Source organism: Somniosus microcephalus, chromosome 2, assembly GCF_052327205.1.
Source record: "Somniosus microcephalus isolate GS21.2 chromosome 2, FLI_Smic_1.0, whole genome shotgun sequence".
Taxonomy (NCBI): domain Eukaryota; kingdom Metazoa; phylum Chordata; class Chondrichthyes; order Squaliformes; family Somniosidae; genus Somniosus; species Somniosus microcephalus.
Window position 1 is genome coordinate 255,687,863 of NC_140988.1, and position 21,397 is coordinate 255,709,259.

The 21,397-nt window shown below is 47.2% G+C and overlaps 1 protein-coding gene across 2 annotated transcripts in view; it reads left to right on the forward strand.

The window, feature by feature from the left end:
• Positions 1-21,397, forward strand: part of adamts6 (ADAM metallopeptidase with thrombospondin type 1 motif, 6) — a 388,783-nt gene that overhangs the window by 295,599 nt on the left and 71,787 nt on the right. For both annotated transcript variants that reach the window (XM_085971193.1, XM_085971201.1), the window contains 2 exons: positions 3,157-3,290; positions 16,893-17,016. In XM_085971193.1, the coding sequence (XP_085827319.1) occupies positions 3,157-3,290; positions 16,893-17,016 (258 nt within the window). The remainder of the gene's footprint in view (positions 1-3,156; positions 3,291-16,892; positions 17,017-21,397) is intronic.

Sequence of the window (21,397 nt, forward strand, 5' to 3'; positions counted from 1 at the left end):
GTCTTCTCCAAAGTCGACCTGGTGCGCGGTTACCATCAGGTGCCAGTCCACCCCACGGATGTTCCCAAGACGGCCATAATCACCCCTTTTGGGCTATTCGAGTTCCTCCGAATGCCCTTCGGCCTCAAAAATGCGGCCCAGGCCTTCCAGCGGCTCATGGACTCGGTCCTCCGGGACCTGAAGTTCCTCTTTGTCTACCTGGATGACGTCCTGGTAGCTAGTTCCTCCAAGCAGGAACACATCGAGCACCTCCGCACCCTGTTCCAGCGGCTCAGTGAGCATGGGCTCATCATCAGCCCAGCCAAGTGCCAATTCGGCCTCAGCAGGATCGAATTCCTCGGCCACCACATCACGCAGGACGGAGCCATTCCCCTGCCTGCCAAGGTGCAAGCTGTTCCCCCGGCCTACCACCATCAAAGGCCTCCAGGAGTTCTTGGGGATGATCAACTTTTACAACCGCTTCATTCCCGGAGCGGCCTCCCTCATGCGGCCCCTATACGAAGCCCTCCGGGGTAAGAAAGACAGAATGGCAATCGAGTGGTCGGCGGACATGTTGACTGCTTTCGACTCGACCAAAAAGGCGCTCGCCGACGCCAACATGCTCGCTCACCCACAGCCCAACGCCAGGGTGGCCCTCACCACAGACGCCTCCGACCACGTGGTCGGCGCCGTGTACGAACAGTGGGTCGACGGGGCCTGGCAACCGCTGGCCTTTTTCAGCCGCCAACTGCGCTCCCCGGAGGCCAAATACAGCGCCTTTGACCGTGAGCTCCTCGCACTGTACCTGGCAGTCCGCCATTTTAGATTTCTTCTGGAGGGCCGCCCCTTCACCGCGTTTGTCGACCACAAACCCCTGACATTTGCGATGGCGAAATCTGCGGACCCGTGGTCAGCCAGGCAACAATGCCAGCTCGCCGCGGTGTCCGAATTCACCACGGACATCTGGCAGGTCTCCGGTCGAGACAACGTGGTGGCCGACTGCCTATCCCGCCCCGCCGTCCACGGCGCCCACCTGGCAGTGGACTATGCTCAACTGGCAGCGGAGCAATGCACCGACCCCGATCTGCTCTCCGCGCCCACAACCCTCCCAGGGCTACGACTGACCGACGTCGCCTGCGGCCCGTCCGCCATCACAGTCAAATGCGACACCTCCTTGGCGCAACCCCGCCCTGTAGTCCCGGCGTCCTGGCAAAAACGGGTGTTCGACATCGTCCACGGCCTCTCACACCCCGGCACCCGCGCGTCCATTAGACTGGTGGCCAACCATTTGTCTGGCGCGGCCTGCGCAAAGATGTGCGCGTCTGGTCCAGATCCTGCATAGCTTGCCAGCGTGCCAAAATCCACCAGCACGTCAAAGCTCCACTCGAGGAGTTCACCGTGCCAGAAAGAAGGTTTGACCACGTCCACATCGACCTCGTCGGCCTCCTGCCGCCATCACAAGGTCACACGCACCTGCTGACAATCGTGGACCGTACCACCCGCTGGCCTGAGGCCATTCCACTGACGTCCACCACCACCGCCGACATCGCGAGGGCGTTCATCGGTACCTGGGTCGCTCGGTTCGGCGTCCCCTCCAACATGACGTTGGATAGAGGCCCGCAGTTCACCTCTGATCTGTGGGCCGCCATCGCCCAAAACCTCGGGGTGGCCGTTCACCGCACCATGGCTTACCACCCCCAAGCCAACGGACTGTGCGAGCGATTCCACAGGTCCATGAAGGCGTCCCTCCGCGCCAGCCTCGAGGACGAGGCTTGGATCGACCGCCTCCCATGGGTGCTACTTGGCCTACGCTCCGCGGTCAAGGAAGACCTGCAAGCCTCGGCGGCGGAACTCGTGTACGGCCAGCCGTTGCGCGTACCCGGAGAGTTCCTGCCCACCGCCACGACCCCCTGGTTGGCTGACCAGCAACGCCGCGCTTTCGCCAACCGAGCACAACAGTTCGCTCCGGCACCCACCGGCCGGCACGGCGAACCAGCAACCCGCGTACCACCTAGCCTGCACATGGCCAAATTTGTTTTCGTGCGCCATGACGCCCACCGAGGACCTCTACGGCCCCCATACGACGGACCCTACAAGGTACTCCAGACGGGGAACAAGTTCTTCCTCCTCGAAGTGGGCGGCAGAACTGACAAGGTGTCGGTCGACCGGCTCAAGCTGGCGCACCTAGAGCCCGACGAACCCGTTCAAGTGGGCCAACCCCCACCGCGGGGCAGACCGCCTAAGAGCCCGACGCGTCCGACCGCCCCGCTCCCGACACCAACCGCCAAGAGCTGTTCCGGCCGTGCCATCAAGCCGCCACGCCGGTTCGTACACTCCCTACTAGCGGATTCTGGGGGGAGCTGTGTGGCGTACCGACCACAGAAAGGACACAATCCGCTTTTCGGTCCTTAGACTATAAATCAGGCGTCATGCCTTTAAGAAGGATCACACCTTTAAGAAACTCGATCTGCAACATAGTTAAGCCCAGAGCGGGGGAGGAGCAGTCGAAGCTGTGGACTGATGAAAGGCAGTCATGCTTGGTGTAGGCTCTGATGCCATTTTGTGTTCAACATGCAGTCTCAAGAATTAAACCTTTTCTGTTGAACCTCTCCGAGTTCAGTATTTTTTGCTAGGAGTACGTAGACTCCTACAAGTTCATGTTTGTGAATGATAGGTGAAGTCGGGATTGGCCTTTGCTTCGAAGCCCCCCCCCAGGGACAACATTTCTTGCAACACTGAAGGGTAGATTTTATTGGCGGTGGGGGCGGGAATCGGGCGGTAGTGGACCAGCTGCCTGATGTACACCCTGCCCGATATGCCTCTTTGTTGACTTCAACCACTTGTTTTCCTCCCCTAACCGAAAGTTAAAACCTGTCGCTATCTAGACTTGCATGTGATCAGTAGTCATTTGGATGAGGTATTAGGAAGCTGGCTCTGATAGTGGAGCTGTATCCTAACATCAGTCATGGGCTCCAGGAGAGGTGGGAGAAAAATAAGGACAGAATAAGGATTAATCACAATGTTTATTTTTCTGATTATAAGGCCCACATGTTTGCTCAGAAGATTAAAGCTGAATATACCTGTATGAAATGTTGCTTTTTGAGTTTTTACATTTTAGAGAACATTAGTACACTGTACTGCTTTGTTTTACATTTAAATACTTCTGTTATTCAACAGGTGGTGTTAAGCCATGTGCTTTAAACTGCTTGGCTGAAGGATATAATTTTTACACCGAACGGGCTCCTGCAGTTATTGATGGAACTCGTTGCCATGCAGACTCACTGGACATCTGTATCAATGGAGAGTGCAAGGTTGCATATACTTTATTATTAAGCCATTCAGAAATTGTGTCACATTTTCTTAACACCTTTTAATAGCATTTCATGGAAGGCTGTGAGGAATTATTGAGCCCAGCGATGTATAAACTTGTAAATTCCTTCTTCATTGTTGAAAATGGGAGTCAAATCTTAAAAAAACCTGGGTGATTCTGCTCCCATTTGTAACGTTACACATGACAAATGGAGTTCATTCAGAATAAATGATATTCACATTTTTGATTTTTTTTTCTTTTAAGAGATTCACCAGGGATCAGAGACTTTAAAGATATTAGCGAAACTGGGACTCTTTTCATTAGAAGAGAGAAGACTAAGAGGAGGTCTGATAGAAGTGTTCAAAATTATGAAGTGTTCTGATAAGGTAAATAGGGAAACATTATTTCCACTGGCGAGCATAAAGTTAAGGTCATCACCAAAAGAATAGAGGGTTACACAGAGGGTTGTCAGGACATGAAATTCCCTACCTGAAATAGTTGTGGATACAGAAGCCATCATAACTTTTAAAAGAGAAGTGGATGAATAGTTAAAAAAAAGTATTTAAAAGGGTATATGGAAAGGGTAGGAGAATGGGACTGTGCGTAGCTCTTTCAGAGAGCCGATACAGGTACTCGAAAGGAAAAGGAGGTAGCTCTGTTAAAAAAAGGATGATATCAGTACAGTAGTAAGAAATGATCTTGGCTCGGAAGATCAAGATGTAGAATCAGTTTGGGGGGAGATAAGAAATAATAAGGTAAAGAAGTCACTGCTGGGAGTAGTTAAAAGCCCCCTAACAGTAGCTACACTGTAGGACTGAGTATAAATCACGAAAAAGTGGGGGCTTGTTAGAGAGGTACTGCAATAATCGTGGGCAATTTTAATCTTCATATAGATTGGACAAATCAAATTGGCAAAGGTAGTCTGGAGGACGAGTTCATAGAGTGTATTCGGGACAGTTTCTTAGAACAACACATTGTGGAACCAACTAGGGAACAGGCTATTTTAGATCTGGTAATGTGTAATGAGACAGGATTAATTAATGATCTCATAGTAAAGGATCCTCTAGGGAAGAGTGATCATAACATGATAGAATTTCACATTCTGTTTGAGGGTGAGAAAATTGGGTCTGAAACTAGTGTCTTAAATTTAAATAAAGGCAATTACAAAGGTATGAAGACAGAGTTGGCTAAAGTGGACTTGGAAAATAGATTAAAAGGCAAGACGGTAGATAAGTAGTGGCAAACATTTAAGGAGATATTTCATAACTCTCAACAAAGATATATTCCAGTGAGAAAGAAAAAATGAGAAGGATGAACCATTCATGGCTAACTAAGGAAGTTAAGGAGGGTATCAAATTGAAAGAAAAGGCATACAATGTTGTGAAGATTAATGGTAGGCCAGAAGATTGGGAAATTTTTAGAAACTTGCAAAGGATGACTAAAAAAATAATAGAGGGAGAAAATAGATTATGCGAATAAACTAGCAAGAAATATAAAAAAACAGACAGTAAGAGTTTCTACAAGTATATAAAAAGGAAGAGAGTAGCTAAAGTAAACGTTGGTCCCTTAGAGGATGAGATTGGGGAATTACTAATGGGAAACAAGGAAATGGAAGAGACTTTGAACAAATATTTTGTATCTGTCTTCACGGTAGAAGACACAAAAAGCATCCCAATAATAGTGGAAAATCAAGGGGCAAAAGGGAGGGAGGAACTTAAAACAATCACTATCACTAGAGAAAAAGTACTAGGCATACTAGTGGGACTAAAAGCTGACAAGTTCCCTGGACCTAATGGCCTGCATCCTAGGGTCTTAAAAGAAGTGACTGCAGAGATAGTGGATGCATTGGTTGTAATCTTCCAAAATTCCCAAGATTCTGGAAAGGTCCCAGCAGATTGGAAAACTGCAAATGTAATGCCCCTATTCAAGAAAAGAGGGAGACAGAAAGCAGGAAACTATAGGCCAGTTAGCCTAACATCTGTCATTGGGAAAATACTGGAATCCATTATTAAGGAAGTAGTAGCAGGACATTTAGAAAATCATAATACAATCAAGCAGAGTCAATATGGTTTTATGAAAGGGAAATCTTGTTTGACAAATTTATTAGCGTTCTTTGAGGATGTAACGAGCAGGGTGGATAAAGGGGTACCAGTAGATGTGGTGTATTTGGATTTCCAAAAGGCATTCGATAAGGTGCCACATAAAAGTTTACTGCACAAGATAAGAGCTCATGGCGTTGGGGGTAATATATTAGCATGGATAGAGGATTGGCTAACTAACAGAAAACAGAGAGTCAGGATAAATGGGTCATTTTCAGGTTGCCAAACTGTAACTAGTGGGCTGCCACAGGAATTAGTGTTGGGGCATCAACTATTTACAATCTATATTAATGACTTGGAAGAAGAGACCGAGTGTACTGTAGCCAAATTTGCTGATGATACAAAGATAGGTGGGAAAGCAAGTTGTGAGGAGTACACAGAGTCTGCAAAGGGATATAGATAGGTTAAGTGAGTAGGCAAAAATTTGGCAGATGGAGTATAATGTGGGAAAATGTGAGGTTATCCACTTGTAGGAAGAATAGAAAAGCAAAATATTATTTAAACGGAGAGAGACTACAGAATGCTGCGGTACAAAGGGATCTGAATGTCCTCGTACATGAAACACAAAAAGTTAGCATGCAGGTATAGTAAGTAATTAGGAAGGCAAATGGAATGTTAGTCTTCATTGCAAGGGGGGTGGAGTATAAAAGTAGGGAAGTCTTGCTACAACTGTACAGGGTGTTGGTGAGGCCACATCTAGAGTACTGCGTACAGTTTTGGTCTCCTTATTTAAGGAGGGATATACTTGCATTGGAGGCAGTTCAGAGAAGGTTCACTAGGTTGATTCCTGAGTTGAAGGGTTGTCTTATGAGGAAGGGTTGAGCAGGTGGGGCCTATACTCATTGGAATTTAGAAGAATGAGAGGTGATCTTATTGAAACATAAGATTCTGAGAATGCTTGACAGGGTAGATGCAGCGAGGATGTTTCCCCTCATGGGGGAATCTAGAACTAGGGGGTCATAGTTTCAGAATAAAGTGTCGCCCATTTAAGACAGAGATGAGGAGGAATTTCTTTTCTCAGAGGGCCGTGAATCTTTGAAATTCTCTACCCCAGAGAACACTTGCATCAGTTGAGGGTACAGGTAGACTATCCTTTATCCGAACTTCCGAAAACCTCTAAAAACCGAAAGTTTTTTCGTTCAGCATAAGTCGTGCGCATGACATGACCAGAGTGGCGCATGACTTACGCTGAGCAGGGCAGAGGGTCACAGAGTTCCCTCCTGGGTAGGAGATTGCAGGCCAAGCCGGGCAGTTTGAAGGAGGTACCGGGAGAGTGAACCCAACAATACAGCGGCCGGTCTGATAGCTGCAGCAGCCCGTCCGATATTCTTTTCTCCCCCCGACCCGACCCGACCTGCGGCCCGTCCGATATTCTTTTCTCCCCCCCCCCCCCGACCCAACCCGACCCGACCCAACCTGACCCCCGACCCGTCCGATATTCTTTTCTCCCGACCCGACCCGAACCGCGGCCCGTCCGATATTCTTTTCTCCCCCCTGACCCCCCCCGACCTCGACCCCCCCCCGACCTCGGACCCCCCGGACTCCCACCGGCCCCCCCGACCCTGGACCCCCCCCCGACCCCGACCCCCCCCGGACCCCCCTGACCCCGACCTGAACCGCGGCCCGTCCGATATTCTTTTCTCCCCCCCCACCCGACCTGATTTGCGGGCCAGCTTAGTAGGAGTCAGCCGATATCCGGCTTTCCAGAGAAGCAGGAAGAGGAATGAGACACGGAACAGTCGCAAGAGGTAGCCTGAACTTTTAAAATTTATATTAAATACAAATTTCCCAGTCTTATAATAATACCTTCTGAAATCCGAAAAATTCCGAAAACCGAAACTCAGCTGGTCCCAAGGCTTTCGGATAAGGGATAGTGTACCTGTAGTGCCTTAGAATGTTTGCAATTAAGCTATGACTTCGAGGAAAAATGATGTTTGTTAACATGTAAAGAGAGATCAGCTTTAACCCACGTGACTCAGTGATCATCTCAGTTGACCTGTGTGATGCTAATTGATATCCTCTAATCTCATTCCCCAGTGAACTCATCAGTACTCATCATTTAAACAAAGATAGATTTTCTTCAATTTAAAATAGGCAGAAGAGGCAAGTACACTATAGTTAATGTTACTTATTTGTAACATTAATTGATAAAGAGGTAGTGATGGTGAGATTCCCTCTCTAAATGACTTTAGTGGAATAGTCCATAAATAAACCTCATCCTTTAATAGTCTGATTATGAAAAGATTATACTTTCCCCACAACTTTTCTGCAAATCTCTCCTATCTTACAGAAGAGTTGTGAAATTCACCAATATTTCAACCCTCCATGCCTTCCACTGGTTCCGTAGCATCCACAGCCCTGGGGATGAATCAATGTACATGATTTTGCAGTAATGCAGTGGAGGTTCATGTCAATGTTACTGCCAGCAACAAGAAGAAGTTCATTGTCAAGTTTAAAAAGGCACAACCTGCTGACTTGCACATTTTAAAGTTAAACTAAATCTTTAAACTAACCCATTGGAGCACCAGGGAGTTTGATTTAAAAAGAAACCTGTGGTACTTCCTACAATTGCAGATGGCGCAAGGCATAGAACTGGGGGGCAACATGATCTTTTTAAGTTCTTTTCCTCCCACCTACCCAAATGGAAATCTGTAAATCCCTTGTGTACCCACAAATGACACTTTAAAGACAAACTCCACCTGCACAGACCCCACAGGGCTCCTACACAGAACAAATAAATACTGCAGATAGCCACATGGAACGACAAATGTTCCAAAAATCAGCCCTCTGCTTGTTTCATTCACTGTTATATTGTTGGAGCTTGACAAATATTCCAGGATGTTTTACTAGGGATTAGCTTAGTTCTACAGGGAAGTTCTTGTAAACGTTTATTTTGGTGAAAGAAATGTTGCAGCAGTTAATGTTCAGGATGTTTGCCACAAATGGGGAAAGGTCACATTTTAATTGCTGGTTCTCAGAACTATCCCCTGCTTTTTTTCGCTATCAAACATGTGTACGTAAGGAGTAAAGAGCAAAGGTTAGACTTTTATTCTGAAATTATCAATGTATTTACATAGGCTTAACTGCTGAATGATACAATTCAGCTGATAAAAGATGAAACCTAATTTTGAAGGTTTTCTAATGTTACATTCTTTATGAAAGTGAAGAAAGTTTAAGTGTTATAAAATTTTTGCTCTTATCAACTAATATGTTAATCAATATAAAACTGAAAAACAGTGAAACATTTTAACTGAGCAACAGTTATGAAATTTCAGGTCCAGGAATTCAGATGGTGGCTGTCTGATCTGAATATGTTCAAATTATGCACAATCAACATTTTACTTGTCCATTTAAAAAATACATTAAATCCATCCCAATAGTTAGCTTTCTTGTTTTGAACCTCAAGTGACAGAATTCATGAATAGAAATCCTCACTTATTTTTGTTTTAAGAAATAAAATTGTTTGTCTTAATGGACTTTAAATCTGCCACAAAGGAAAAGCTTATTTTCTCTCTTTCATCAGGAAGTTCAAGGCATTGTAACTGAATTTAGTAAAATGGGATGGCTGGTATCCCAATCTGTGTGTCTTTCCCCTCACCATGGTGACATCCTTAAAAAAGGTCACGATTGATGTTAAGAACATAAGAACATAAGAAGTAAGAGCAGGTGTAGGCCTTACGGCCCCTCGAGCCTGCTCCGCCATTCAATAAGATCATGGCTGATCATCGACCTCAACTCCACTTTCCCGCCCGATCTCCATATCCCTTGATTCCCCTAGAGTCCAAATATCTATCTATCTCCGCCTTGAATATACTCAAAGACTCAGCATTCACAGCCCTCTGGAGCAGAAAATTCCAAAGATTCACAACCCTCTGAGTAAAGAAATTCTTCCTCATCTCGGACTTAAATGGCCTACCCCTTATCCTGAGACTATGCCCCCTAGTTCTAGACACTCCAGCCAAGGGAAACAACCTCTCAGCATCTACCCTGTCAATCCCCTTCAGAATCTTGTATGTTTCTGTGGTAAACCACTGTATTGTATATTGCCACCTCTGGGTGGCGCTGTGTATGGAGGCATGCCTCAGCTGACTCCACCCACCACTGTGTGGGTTTCGTTCAGACTTGTTCAGTCACTCACGAAGAAGCATGGTCTCTTCTTAGCTAATAAAAGCCTTATTCATCTCTTCTTTCGACTCATCACCTTTTATGAAGTAATTGATAAGCGTATCAATTTTATTAGCTAAAAGTTAAATGGCGACACCTGAGGAGCAACAACAGCAACGGATACAGCAGACATTGCTGAGAGCCCTCAGACCACCACGCCTGGACCTCGACCCTCAAGATGTGGGTGCATCAGCCAAGTTTGAACACTGGCTGAGCTGCTTTGAATCCTTCCTCGCAATCTCACAGGTTACAGAGGAGGATCACAAACTGAAAATTTTGACCGCCCAGGTGAGCCATCAAGTATATATGCTAATCCGGGACTCTAATACGTACGTGGCGGCCCTCGAGCTACTAAAAGGGCAATATACGCGCCCAGTGAACACAATTTACGCCCGACACCTCTTGGGATCCCGCAGGCAGCAACCGGGAGAATCGGTAGGGGCATTTGCACGGGCGCTACTGGCACTCTGCAGAGACTGCGATTGTAAAGCGGTAACGGCTGTGGAGCACGCGCAGGGACTCGCCTGTGATGCCTTCGTCAGGGGCCTCCAGTCAGACCACACCCGGCAGAGACTGCTAGAAAGCAAGGAACCCGACCTGAAGACGGCCATTGCCCTTGCGCTCTCGTTAGAGGAGGCCCACCGAAACCTCGAGGCATACCCCCGTAACGGCGCCGAGACATGGCAATCGAAACCGTGGGACACGGGACCGCCGCCCCCGGCACCAACCGCTGCAGCGACCCAACCGAGACAGCAGCCTCCGGTAAGAACTGCTTCGATGCCCAGTAACCAGGCCCAAAAATGCTATTTCTGTGGCCAGTTAAAACATCCCAGAGCGCACTGCCCAGCTAAGACAGCTACCTGCTCGGGCTGCGGGAAGAAAGGCCATTACGCTAACGCCTGCAAGGGGAAGCCAGCCAGCAGCGCAGCGTGCGGGCCGTGGGAGCAGCCATCTTATCCGCCATTTTGTGTACCCCCGGCCGCATGGCATCCGCCGCCATCGTATCCAACGCACTCAACCGCCATTTCGTCACCGGAACCGACCACCGTCTCGGCGGATGACTATAGTGACTCACTAAGCCACATACTGGCCTCCGTGACGCTGGATCAAGGCCACCCTCACCATCTATCCAGCTCCATGATGGATATCGCGGTAAACGGCCGCGCCACCAGTTGCCTGATCGACAGCGGGAGCACAGAGAGTTTCGTCCACCCCGACACGGTACGTAGCCACTCCCTCACGATTCTGCCAACGCACCATCGCATTTCTATGGCGTCCAAGTCCCAGTCAATGGACATCAGCGGCTACTGTGTGGTGACCCTGTCAGTAGGGGGCACTGAATATCAAAAATTTAAACTGCTAGTCCTGCCCCGTCTTTGCGCTGCCGTCCTGCTAGGGTTGGATTTTCAGTGCCACCTTAAGAGTGTCACACTAGCATACGGTGGACCCCTCCCCCCACTCACAGTCTGCAACCAACAACTTTTAAATCGCCCGCTGCAAACCACCTGCAGCCTTTCCACATTAAAAGTCCCCCCCCTCCCCTGTTCGCTAACCTCACCCGCGACTGTAAACCCATCGCTACCAAAAGCAGGCGGTACAGTGCCGGGGACAGAGCTTTTATCAGCTCTGAGGTGGAGCGGCTCTTGAAGGAGGGCATTATCGAAGGTAGCACTAGCCCCTGGCGAGCCCAGGTTGTAGTCGTTAAAACCACTGCAAAACGCCGCATGGTAATCGACTACAGCCAAACCATAAACCGGTACACCCAGCTGGACGCGTACCCCCTCCCTCGCATATCTGATATGGTCAATCAGATTGCGCAATACAAAGTATTCTCCACCATCGACCTTAAGTCAGCGTACCACCAGCTGCCCATCCGCCATGAGGACCGCCAGTATACTGCCTTCGAGGCAAACGGCCGCCTCTACCACTTCCTTAGGGTCCCCTTCGGCGTCACCAACGGGGTTTCGGTCTTCCAAAGGGAGATGGACCGAATGGTTGACCAGAACGCGCTGCGGGCAACCTTCCCCTATTTGGATAACGTCACCATCTGCGGCCACGACCAGCAGGACCACGACGTTAATCTAGCAAATTTCCTCCGTACGGCCCAACGGCTGAACCTAACGTACAATAAGGAAAAATGTATGTTTCACACCAAGCGCCTGGCCATCCTCAGCTGCGTGGTGGAGAACGGAGTCATCGGGCCCGACCCCGACAGAATGCGCCCCCTAATGGACCTACCCCTTCCCCACTGCCAAAAAGCACTGAAGAGATGCCTGGGGTTTTTCTCCTACTACGCCCAGTGGGTGCCCCTCTATGCAGACAAAGCCAGGCCCCTCATCAAAGCCACCTCCTTCCCCCTGACACCAGAGGCGTGTGCAGCCTTCACTCTTATCAAGAACGATATCGCGAAGGCCGCAATGCACGCGGTGGATGAGTCCATCCCCTTCCAAGTGGAGAGCGATGCCTCCGACTTCGCCCTAGCCGCGACCCTTAACCAGGCGGGCAGACCCGTGGCCTTTTTCTCAAGGACCCTCCAGGGCCCCGAGACGAGACACTCCTCCGTCGAAAAGGAGGCCCAGGCTATTGTAGAAGCGGTGCGTCACTGGAGGCATTACCTGGCCGGGAAACGATTTACCCTGCTCACTGACCAGCGTTCAGTAGCTTTTATGTTTAATAATAAGCAGAGGGGTAAAATCAAGAACGACAAGATCTTGAGGTGGAGAATCGAACTCTCCACCTACAATTATGATATCTTGTATCGGCCAGGGAAACTCAATGAGCCCCCAGATGCCCTATCACGTGGTACATGCGCCAACGCGCAGAGTGATAGGCTGCAGTCCCTCCACAATGACCTCTGCCACCCGGGGGTCACCAGGTTTTTCCATTTTATCAAATCCCGTAACCTGCCCTACTCCATCGAGGAGGTCAGGACCATGACCAAGAGCTGCCAAATCTGCGCCGAGTGCAAACCGCACTTCTATAGGCCGGACAGAACAAGCCTGATCAAGGCCACCCGCCCCTTCGAACGCCTGAGCGTCGATTTTAAAGGGCCCCTCCCCTCCGCTGACCGCAATGTGTACTTCCTCAACATAGTTGATGAGTACTCCCGTTTCCCCTTTGCCATCCCTTGCCCAGACATGACCAGTACCACGGTCATCAAGTGTCTGAATGACATCTTCGCTCTGTTCGGGTTCCCCAGCTATATACATAGCGACAGGGGCCCATCGTTCATGAGCGACGAACTTCGGCAGTACCTGCTAACAAGAGGTATCGCCACGAGCAGGACCACCAGTTACAACCCCCGGGGGAACGGCCAGGTGGAAAGGGAGAACGCGACGGTTTGGAAGGCAGTCCTCTTAGCACTAAAATCTAAGGGCCTTCCGACCTCCCGCTGGCAGGAGGTCCTCCCTGCAGCGCTTCACTCCATTCGGTCACTGCTTTGTACTGCCACTAATGCGACCCCTCATGAGAAAATGTTCGTTTTCCCCCGGAAGTCTACATCGGGAACCTCGCTACCGGCATGGTTGACTTCTCCTGGGCCCATCCTACTGCGGAGGCACGTGAGGACGCATAAAACGGACCCCCTGGTCGAGCGGGTGCACCTCCTACACGCCAACCCCCAGTATGCCTGGGTGACATACCCAGACGGGCGGGAGGACACGGTCTCCATATGAGATCTCGCACCCTCGGGTACCCCTGAATTACCACCGTTATCCCCCTTACCACCGTTATCCCCCTTACCACTGTTATCCCCCACCACCCCTCCCAACCCAACCCCTGCAGACGGCATGCCAAAGCCCCAGGAATCTTCGCCAACCACCCAGACACCAGACCCGACGTCGGATGCTGCAACACCACCGCCGCCACCACGACGATCAGGACGTCAGACAAGGCCTCCTGATAGACTTAACTTGTAGTACCCTTCACCCCGCCGGACTTCACATTAAACAAGGGGTGAATGTGGTAAACCACTGTATTGTATATTGCCACCTCTGGGTGGCGCTGTGTATGGAGGCATGCCTCAGCTGACTCCACCCACCACTGTGTGGGTTTCGTTCAGACTTGTTCAGTCACTCACGAAGAAGCATGGTCTCTTCTTAGCTAATAAAAGCCTTATTCATCTCTTCTTTCGACTCATCATCTCTTCTTCGACTCATCACCTTTTATGAAGTAATTGATAAGCGTATCAGTTTCAATGAGATCACCTCTCCTTCTTCTAAACTCCAGAGAGTATAGGCCCATTCTACACAGTCTCTCATCATAGGACAGCCCTCTCATCCCAGGAATCAATCTAGTGAACCTACATTGCACCACCTCCAAGGCAAGTATATCCTTCCTTAGATAAGGAGACCAAAACTGTGCACAGTACTCCAGGTGTGGTCTCACCAAGGCCCTGTACAATTGTAACAAGACTTCCTTACCCTTATACTCCAACCCCCTTTTAATAAAGGCCAACATGCCATTTGCCTTCCTTATTTCTTGTTGTACCTGCATGCTGGCTTTCTGTGTTGCTTGCACAAGGACACCCACATCTCTCTGAACACCAACATTTGAAAGTTTCTCACCATTTAAAAAATATTCTGTTTTTCTATTCTTTCTACCAAAGTGAATAACCTCACATTTCCCTACATTATACTCCATCTGCCACCTTACTGCCCACTAACTTAGTCTGCCTATAGCCCTTTGCAGACTCTCTCCTCACAGCTTACTGTCCCACCTAGCTTTGTATCATCAGCAAACTTGGATACATTACACTCGGTCCCTTCATCTAGGTCATTAATATAGATAGTAAATAGCTGAGGCCCCAACACTGATCCTTGCGGCACCCCACTAGTTACAGCCTGCCAACCTGAAAAAGATCCGTTTATCCCTACTCTGTTTTCTGCCCATTAACCAATCCTCTATCCATGCTAATATATTACTCCCAACCCCATGAGTCCTAATCTTGTGTAATAACCTTTTATGTGGCACCTTATCAAATGCCTTTTGGAAATCCAAATATACTACATCCACTGGTTCCCCTTTATCTACTGTGCTAGTTACATCCTCAAAAAACTCTAATAAGTTTGTCAAACACGATTTCCCTTTCATAAAACCATGTTGACTCTGCATAACCATGTTATGATTTTCTAAGTGACTTGATACCACTTCCTTAACAATGGATTCCAGTATTTTCCCGACGATTGATGTCAGGCTAATTGGCCTGTAGTTCCCTGTTTTTGCTCTCCCTCCTTACATTTGTGAACTTCCAATCCGCTGGGACCATTCCAGAATCTAGGAAATTTTGGAAGATCAAAACCAATGCATCCACTATCTCTTCAGCCACCTCTTTTAGAACCCTAGGATGTAGGCCATCAGGCCCAGAGGATTTGTCGGCTTTTAGTCCCATTATTTTCTCTAGTACTTTTTCTCCAATTATATTAATTACATTAAGTTCCTCACCCTCATTAGACCCTTGGATCCCCACCATTTTTGGTATGCTTTTTGTGTCTTCTACTGTGAAGACAGATACAAAATATTTGTTTAACATTTCTGCCATTTCATTATTCCCCATAATAATTTCTCCTGTCTCAGCCTCTACTAACATTTACTTTTGCTACTCTTTTCCTTTTTACATACTTGTAGAAACTCTTACAATCTGCTTTTATATTTCTTGCTAGTTTTCTCTTATATTCTATTTTTTCCCTTTTTATCAATTTTTTGGTCAACCTTTGCTGGTTTCTGAAACTCTCCCAATCCTCAGGCTCACTATTATTATTTGCAATATTATAAGCTTCTTCTTTCAATCTAATGCTATCCTTAACTTATATAGTTAACCACAGTTGGATCACTTTTCCTGTGGAGTTTTTGTTTCTCAATGGAATGTATTTTTGTTGAGAACTATGAAATATTTCTTTAAATGCTAGCCACTGCTTATCTACCGCCATACCTTTTAATCTATTTTTCCAATCTACCTTAACCAACTGTTAAATGCCCAGATTACTTAAAAGGTATGTGATTTTGGATAACACTAAATTTGCACATGCCCAAGGTCATTGTTCTGATCAGAGTCCGATCGCACTGGCCCTTGCGCATCATTATCACAATGTGTGCATTGCAGAATTATATTTCATGGAGGAGACTAGACAATGTGTGAGGTCATTAAGTTTGGGTTGTAGCATATATGATAGGTGCAAATGTGATGCCTGACATGAATCAGTGATCTGCACTCAGCAACATACAGACATAATCGACAGCATAACAATCTTTCCCAGTGCATACATGCATTGAGTATTGGCTGTGAATCTCTTGTTATGCATTCAAGGCCTATTTGTAAGTCCTTCATTCCCAAAGACTTATTTTGCTTTTATGGTCACTTGTGTCAAGTCTGCTATGCTTGTCCTTCCCTGGTAGCTCAGTGAGTTTATCTATTGAATAGCTGATCCAAACTTACCAGGAAATCCCGGGTTTAATTTGTGTGGAGTTAGCTGATCTCAGTAGGGTGACAATATAGGTGCAACAATATGCTTCAGTGCCTTAGGCTCAGGGAGGGGAGAAATCATCAAAAGCTTCTGCTCCTGATCAGTACTCAATGTCCTATGTTGGAAGTGAACATGCATGGACATTAGGTGAGGAAAGGTTCTAATGCCTTCCCTCTCACCCCCAGCCCCATCAAATAACCTGCCAACACTTATTGTTAAGGGTCACACATGAATAATGGGCATAGAAACATAGAAACATAAAAGACAGGAGTAGGCCATTCGGCCCTTCGAGCCTGCTCCGCCATTCAATGAGATCATGGCTGATCATCCAAATTCAGTACCCTGTCCCTGCCTTCTCCCCATATCCCTTGATCCCTTTAGCCTCAAGAAATATATCCAACTCTTTCTTGAATATATTTAATGAACTGGCCTCCACCGCCCTCTGTGGCAGAGAATTCCACAGGTTCACCACTCTCTGGGTGAAGAAGTTCCTCCTCCACTTGGCCAAGCTATTGGGGATGGCCTGTGCCCATGGTACTGTTTCCTAGAAAGGAGTCACTGCATTCAGGAAAATAGGGAGGGAAAAATTATGCTTAAATTTAAGTGTATAAACAATAAGTAACACTTTCTATTGGAAACTGTACAAAAAGTCTGCTTTACAGTTGATATTTCAGATGGTTCTGTCTGCATGAGTTAGCCATGAATAATTTCCATTATTTCAATCAGTGTTACAGTGATAGCTGAAGCTGTTTTGATTTAAAGAAAGAAAGACTTGCATTTATATAACGCCTTTCATGGCCTCAGGATGTCCCAAAGCGCTTTACAGCCAATTAAGTACTTTTGAAGTGTTGTAATGTACCAATCTCTTTGTGTCTAAAGCATGTAGGCTGCGATCATATTTTGGGCTCTGATGCAAAAGAAGACAGATGTCGTGTTTGTGGGGGTGATGGAAGCACTTGTGAAGCAACGGAAGGTCTGTTCAATGATTCCCTGCCTCGAGGAGGTAGGTGGACATAATCACGATTCAGCAGTCAGAATAGACCATCGAGTATCATCGAGATACTTTATCTTCTTGGATAACAGCATAAAGTGTTTCTTTTCCTTGGATTTAAATGATTTATGACCGTCAAATTACTTTTTGATTAAATGAAGGCATTTGTAATGCGCCTATTTCAGAACTCTAGGGTATTACTGTTTTGCTGTGAAAAGTGGACCAGTTTGACATTTAATCAAAACATTATTCCTACCTGGGGCCTGTTTGCTCAGAATATCATATTCAGTCAAGCATAACTAATAACTTGTCTTATTTCCAGCAGAAGATATTGGGCATAGAAGCAGGTAATATTTTTTCTGGATGGCTTAGCTGCAATTTGACTATATCCTTGTGACTTTCATTTGGACATTTTGAATGTCCACTGTACATAGGTACAAACAGAACTAGTGAGCACAGGTAACCTTTAATGAGGATTTAGATTTAAAAACTAAGACCTGATCAGCTGCCTATAATTTATGATTTGAACCCTCCCAAAGATTTCACAAGATCATAAGAATGAAAAAAGCCTTTCAGCTCACATGTTCAGAAAGATCCTCGAGTCCCCCCATCATGGCACCCAAAAGTTTCCTTTTGGATTCCATTTGTTGATCACACTTTTTTTGAAGAGCTCTCTGACATCAGTCCTAAATTTGGTTGCATCTATTTACATCACTGTGGTGCAAATACCCGAATTTCTTATTCTCACCGCGAGTAAGTGGGAGGGCAATACTCACCCAACATTTTGTCTGGTATGTGAAATTTGATTTAGTCTGCAGTAGAGTAATTCAAATTTTCTGCAATGTGTAATTTGATCCAGTCATTGTCAGGCAGGCTACGGAGTTCAGACAAATCATGGTGCTATCACTACTGAATTTAGAGAACAGACAGCGCTACACACTGGAGTTCAGATAAAATACAGTGCTAACATTCTGGAGTTCAGAAAATGTACAGCTTGAACACTGTGGAGTTGAGAGAGTTCAGAGAATGCACAGCGCTAACATTCTGGAGTTCTGGAGTTCAGAGAATGCACAGCTCTAACACTACCAAGTTCAGAGATTGCACAGTGCTCACACTACCGAGATCAGAGAAGGCACAGCGCTAACACTACCGAGTTCAGAGATTGCACAGTGCTCACACTACCGAGATCAGAGAAGGCACAGCGCTAACACTACCAAGTTCAGAGATTGCACAGTGCTCACACTACCGAGATCAGAGAAGGCACAGCGCTAACACTACCGAGATCAGAGAAGGCACAGCGCTAACACTACCGAGTTCAGAGATTGCACAGTGCTCACACTACCGAGATCAGAGAAGGCACAGCACTAACACTACCGAGATCAGAGAAGGCACAGCACTAACACTACCGAGATCAGAGAAGGCACAGCACTAACACTACCGAGATCAGAGAAGGCACAGCGCTAACACTACCGAGTTCAGAGATTGCACAGTGCTCACACTACCGAGATCAGAGAAGGCACAGCACTAACACTACCGAGATCAGAGAAGGCACAGCACTAACACTACCGAGATCAGAGAAGGCACAGCGCTAACACTACCGAGATCAGAGAACGCACAGCGTTAACATTACCAAGATCAGAGAAGGCACAGCACTAACATTACCAAGATCAGAGAAGGCACAGCACTAACACTACCGAGATCAGAGAAGGCACAGCACTAACACTACCGAGATCAGAGAAGGCACAGCGCGAACATTACCAAGATCAGAGAAGGCACAGCGCTAACACTACCGAGATCAGAGAAGGCACAGCGCTAACACTACCGAGATCAGAGAAGGCACAGCGCTAACACTACCGAGATCAGAGAAGGCACAGCGCTAACATTACCAAGATCAGAGAAGGCACAGCGCTAACATTACCAAGATCAGAGAAGGCACAGCGCTAACACTACCGAGATCAGAGAAGGCACAGCGCTAACACTACCGAGATCGGAGAAGGCACAGCGCTAACACTACCGAGATCAGAGAAGGCACAGCGCTAACACTACCGAGATCAGAGAAGGCACAGCGCTAACACTACCGAGATCAGAGAAGGCACAGCACTAACACTACCGAGATCAGAGAAGGCACAGCGCTAACATTACCAAGATCAGAGAAGGCACAGCACTAACACTACCGAGATCAGAGAAGGCACAGCGCTAACACTACCGAGATCAGAGAAGGCACAGCACTAACACTACCGAGATCAGAGAAGGCACAGCGCTAACATTACCGAGATCAGAGAAGGCACAGCGTTAACACTACCGAGATCAGAGAAGGCACAGCGCTAACATTACCGAGATCAGAGAAGGCACAGCACTAACATTACCGAGATCAGAGAAGGCACAGCGCTAACACTACCGAGATCAGAGAAGGCACAGCGCTAACACTACCGAGATCAGAGAAGGCACAGCGCTAACACTACCAAGATCAGAGAAGGCACAGCACTAACACTACCGAGATCAGAGAAGGCACAGCGCTAACATTACCGAGATCAGAGAAGGCACAGCACTAACATTACCAAGATCAGAGAAGGCACAGCGTTAACATTACCGAGATCAGAGAAGGCACAGCGTTAACATTACCGAGATCAGAGAAGGCACAGCGCTAACACTACCGAGATCAGAGAAGGCACAGCGCTAACATTACCGAGATCAGAGAAGGCACAGCGCTAACATTACCAAGATCAGAGAAGGCACAGCGCTAACATTACCGAGATCAGAGAAGGCACAGCACTAACATTACCGAGATCAGAGAAGGCACAGCGCTAACATTACCGAGATCAGAGAAGGCACAGCGTTAACATTACCGAGATCAGAGAAGGCACAGCGCTAACACTACCGAGATCAGAGAAGGCACAGCGCTAACACTACCGAGATCAGAGAAGGCACAGCGCTAACACTACCGAGATCAGAGAAGGCACAGCGCTAACACTACCGAGATCAGAGAAGGCACAGCGCTAACACTACCGAGATCAGAGAAGGCACAGCGTTAACATTACCAAGATCAGAGAAGGCACAGCGCTAACACTACCGAGATCAGAGAAGGCACAGCGCTAACACTACCGAGATCAGAGAAGGCACAGCACTAACACTACCGAGATCAGAGAAGGCACAGCGCTAACACTACCGAGATCAGAGAAGGCACAGCGCTAACACTACCGAGATCAGAGAAGGCACAGCGCTAACACTACCGAGATCAGAGAACGCACAGCACTAACACTACCGAGATCAGAGAACGCAAAGCGTTAACACTATCGAGTTTAGGGAATGCACGGCGCTAACACTATTTAGTTCAGAGAACACACAGCACTAACACTCTGGAGCTTACACAGGATTACATAAGATATACAGCACAGAAACAAGCCATTCAACCCAGCTAGTCCATGCCGGCATTTATGCTTCACTCAAGCCTCCTCCCATCTTTCCTCATTTAACTCTATCAGCATAACCCTCTATTCCCTTCTCCCTCATATGCTTATCTAATCACCCCTTAAATGCATCTATACTATTCGCTTCAACCACTCCTTGTGATAGTGAGTTCCACATTCTCACCACTCTCTGGGTAAAGAAGTTTCTTCTGAATTCCCTATTTGCTTTCTTGGTGACTATCTTATATTGATGGCCTCTAGTTATGCGCTTCCCCACAAGTGGACACACTCTCTCTGTATCTACTCTATCAAAAACTTTCATAATTTTAAAGACCTCTATTAGGTCATCCCTCAGCCTTCTCATTTCAACAGAAAAGAGACCCAGCCTGTTCATCCTTTCCTGATAGGTATATCTTCGCATTTCTGGTATAATCCTTGTAAATCTTCTCTGCACCCTCTCCAGTGCCTCTATATCCTTTTTTGTAATATGGTGACCAGAATTGTACGCAGTACTCCAAGTGTGGTCTAACCTTGGTTCGATACAAGTTTAGCATAACTTCATTACTTTTAAATTCTATCCCTCTAAAAATAAACGCTAGTGCTTGGTTTGCTTTTTTTATGGCCTTTTTAACCTGTGTCGCAGCTTTTAGTGATTTGTGTATTTGTACTCCCAGATCCCTTTGCTCCTCTACCCCACCCAGACTCACACCCTCCAAGTAATAAGTGACCTCCCTATTCTTCCTACCAAAATGTAATGCCTCACATTTATCTGTGTTCAGAGAATGCACAGCGCTAACACTACCAAGATCAGAGAACGCAAAGCGCTAACACTTTGAAATTCAGAGAACGCACAGCGCTCACACTACTGAGTTCAGAGAATGCACAGTGCTGACACTCTGGAGTTCAGAGAACACACATTGCTAACACTATCATGTTCAGAGACCGCACAGCACTGACACTAGCGTGTTCAGAGAACACACAGTGCT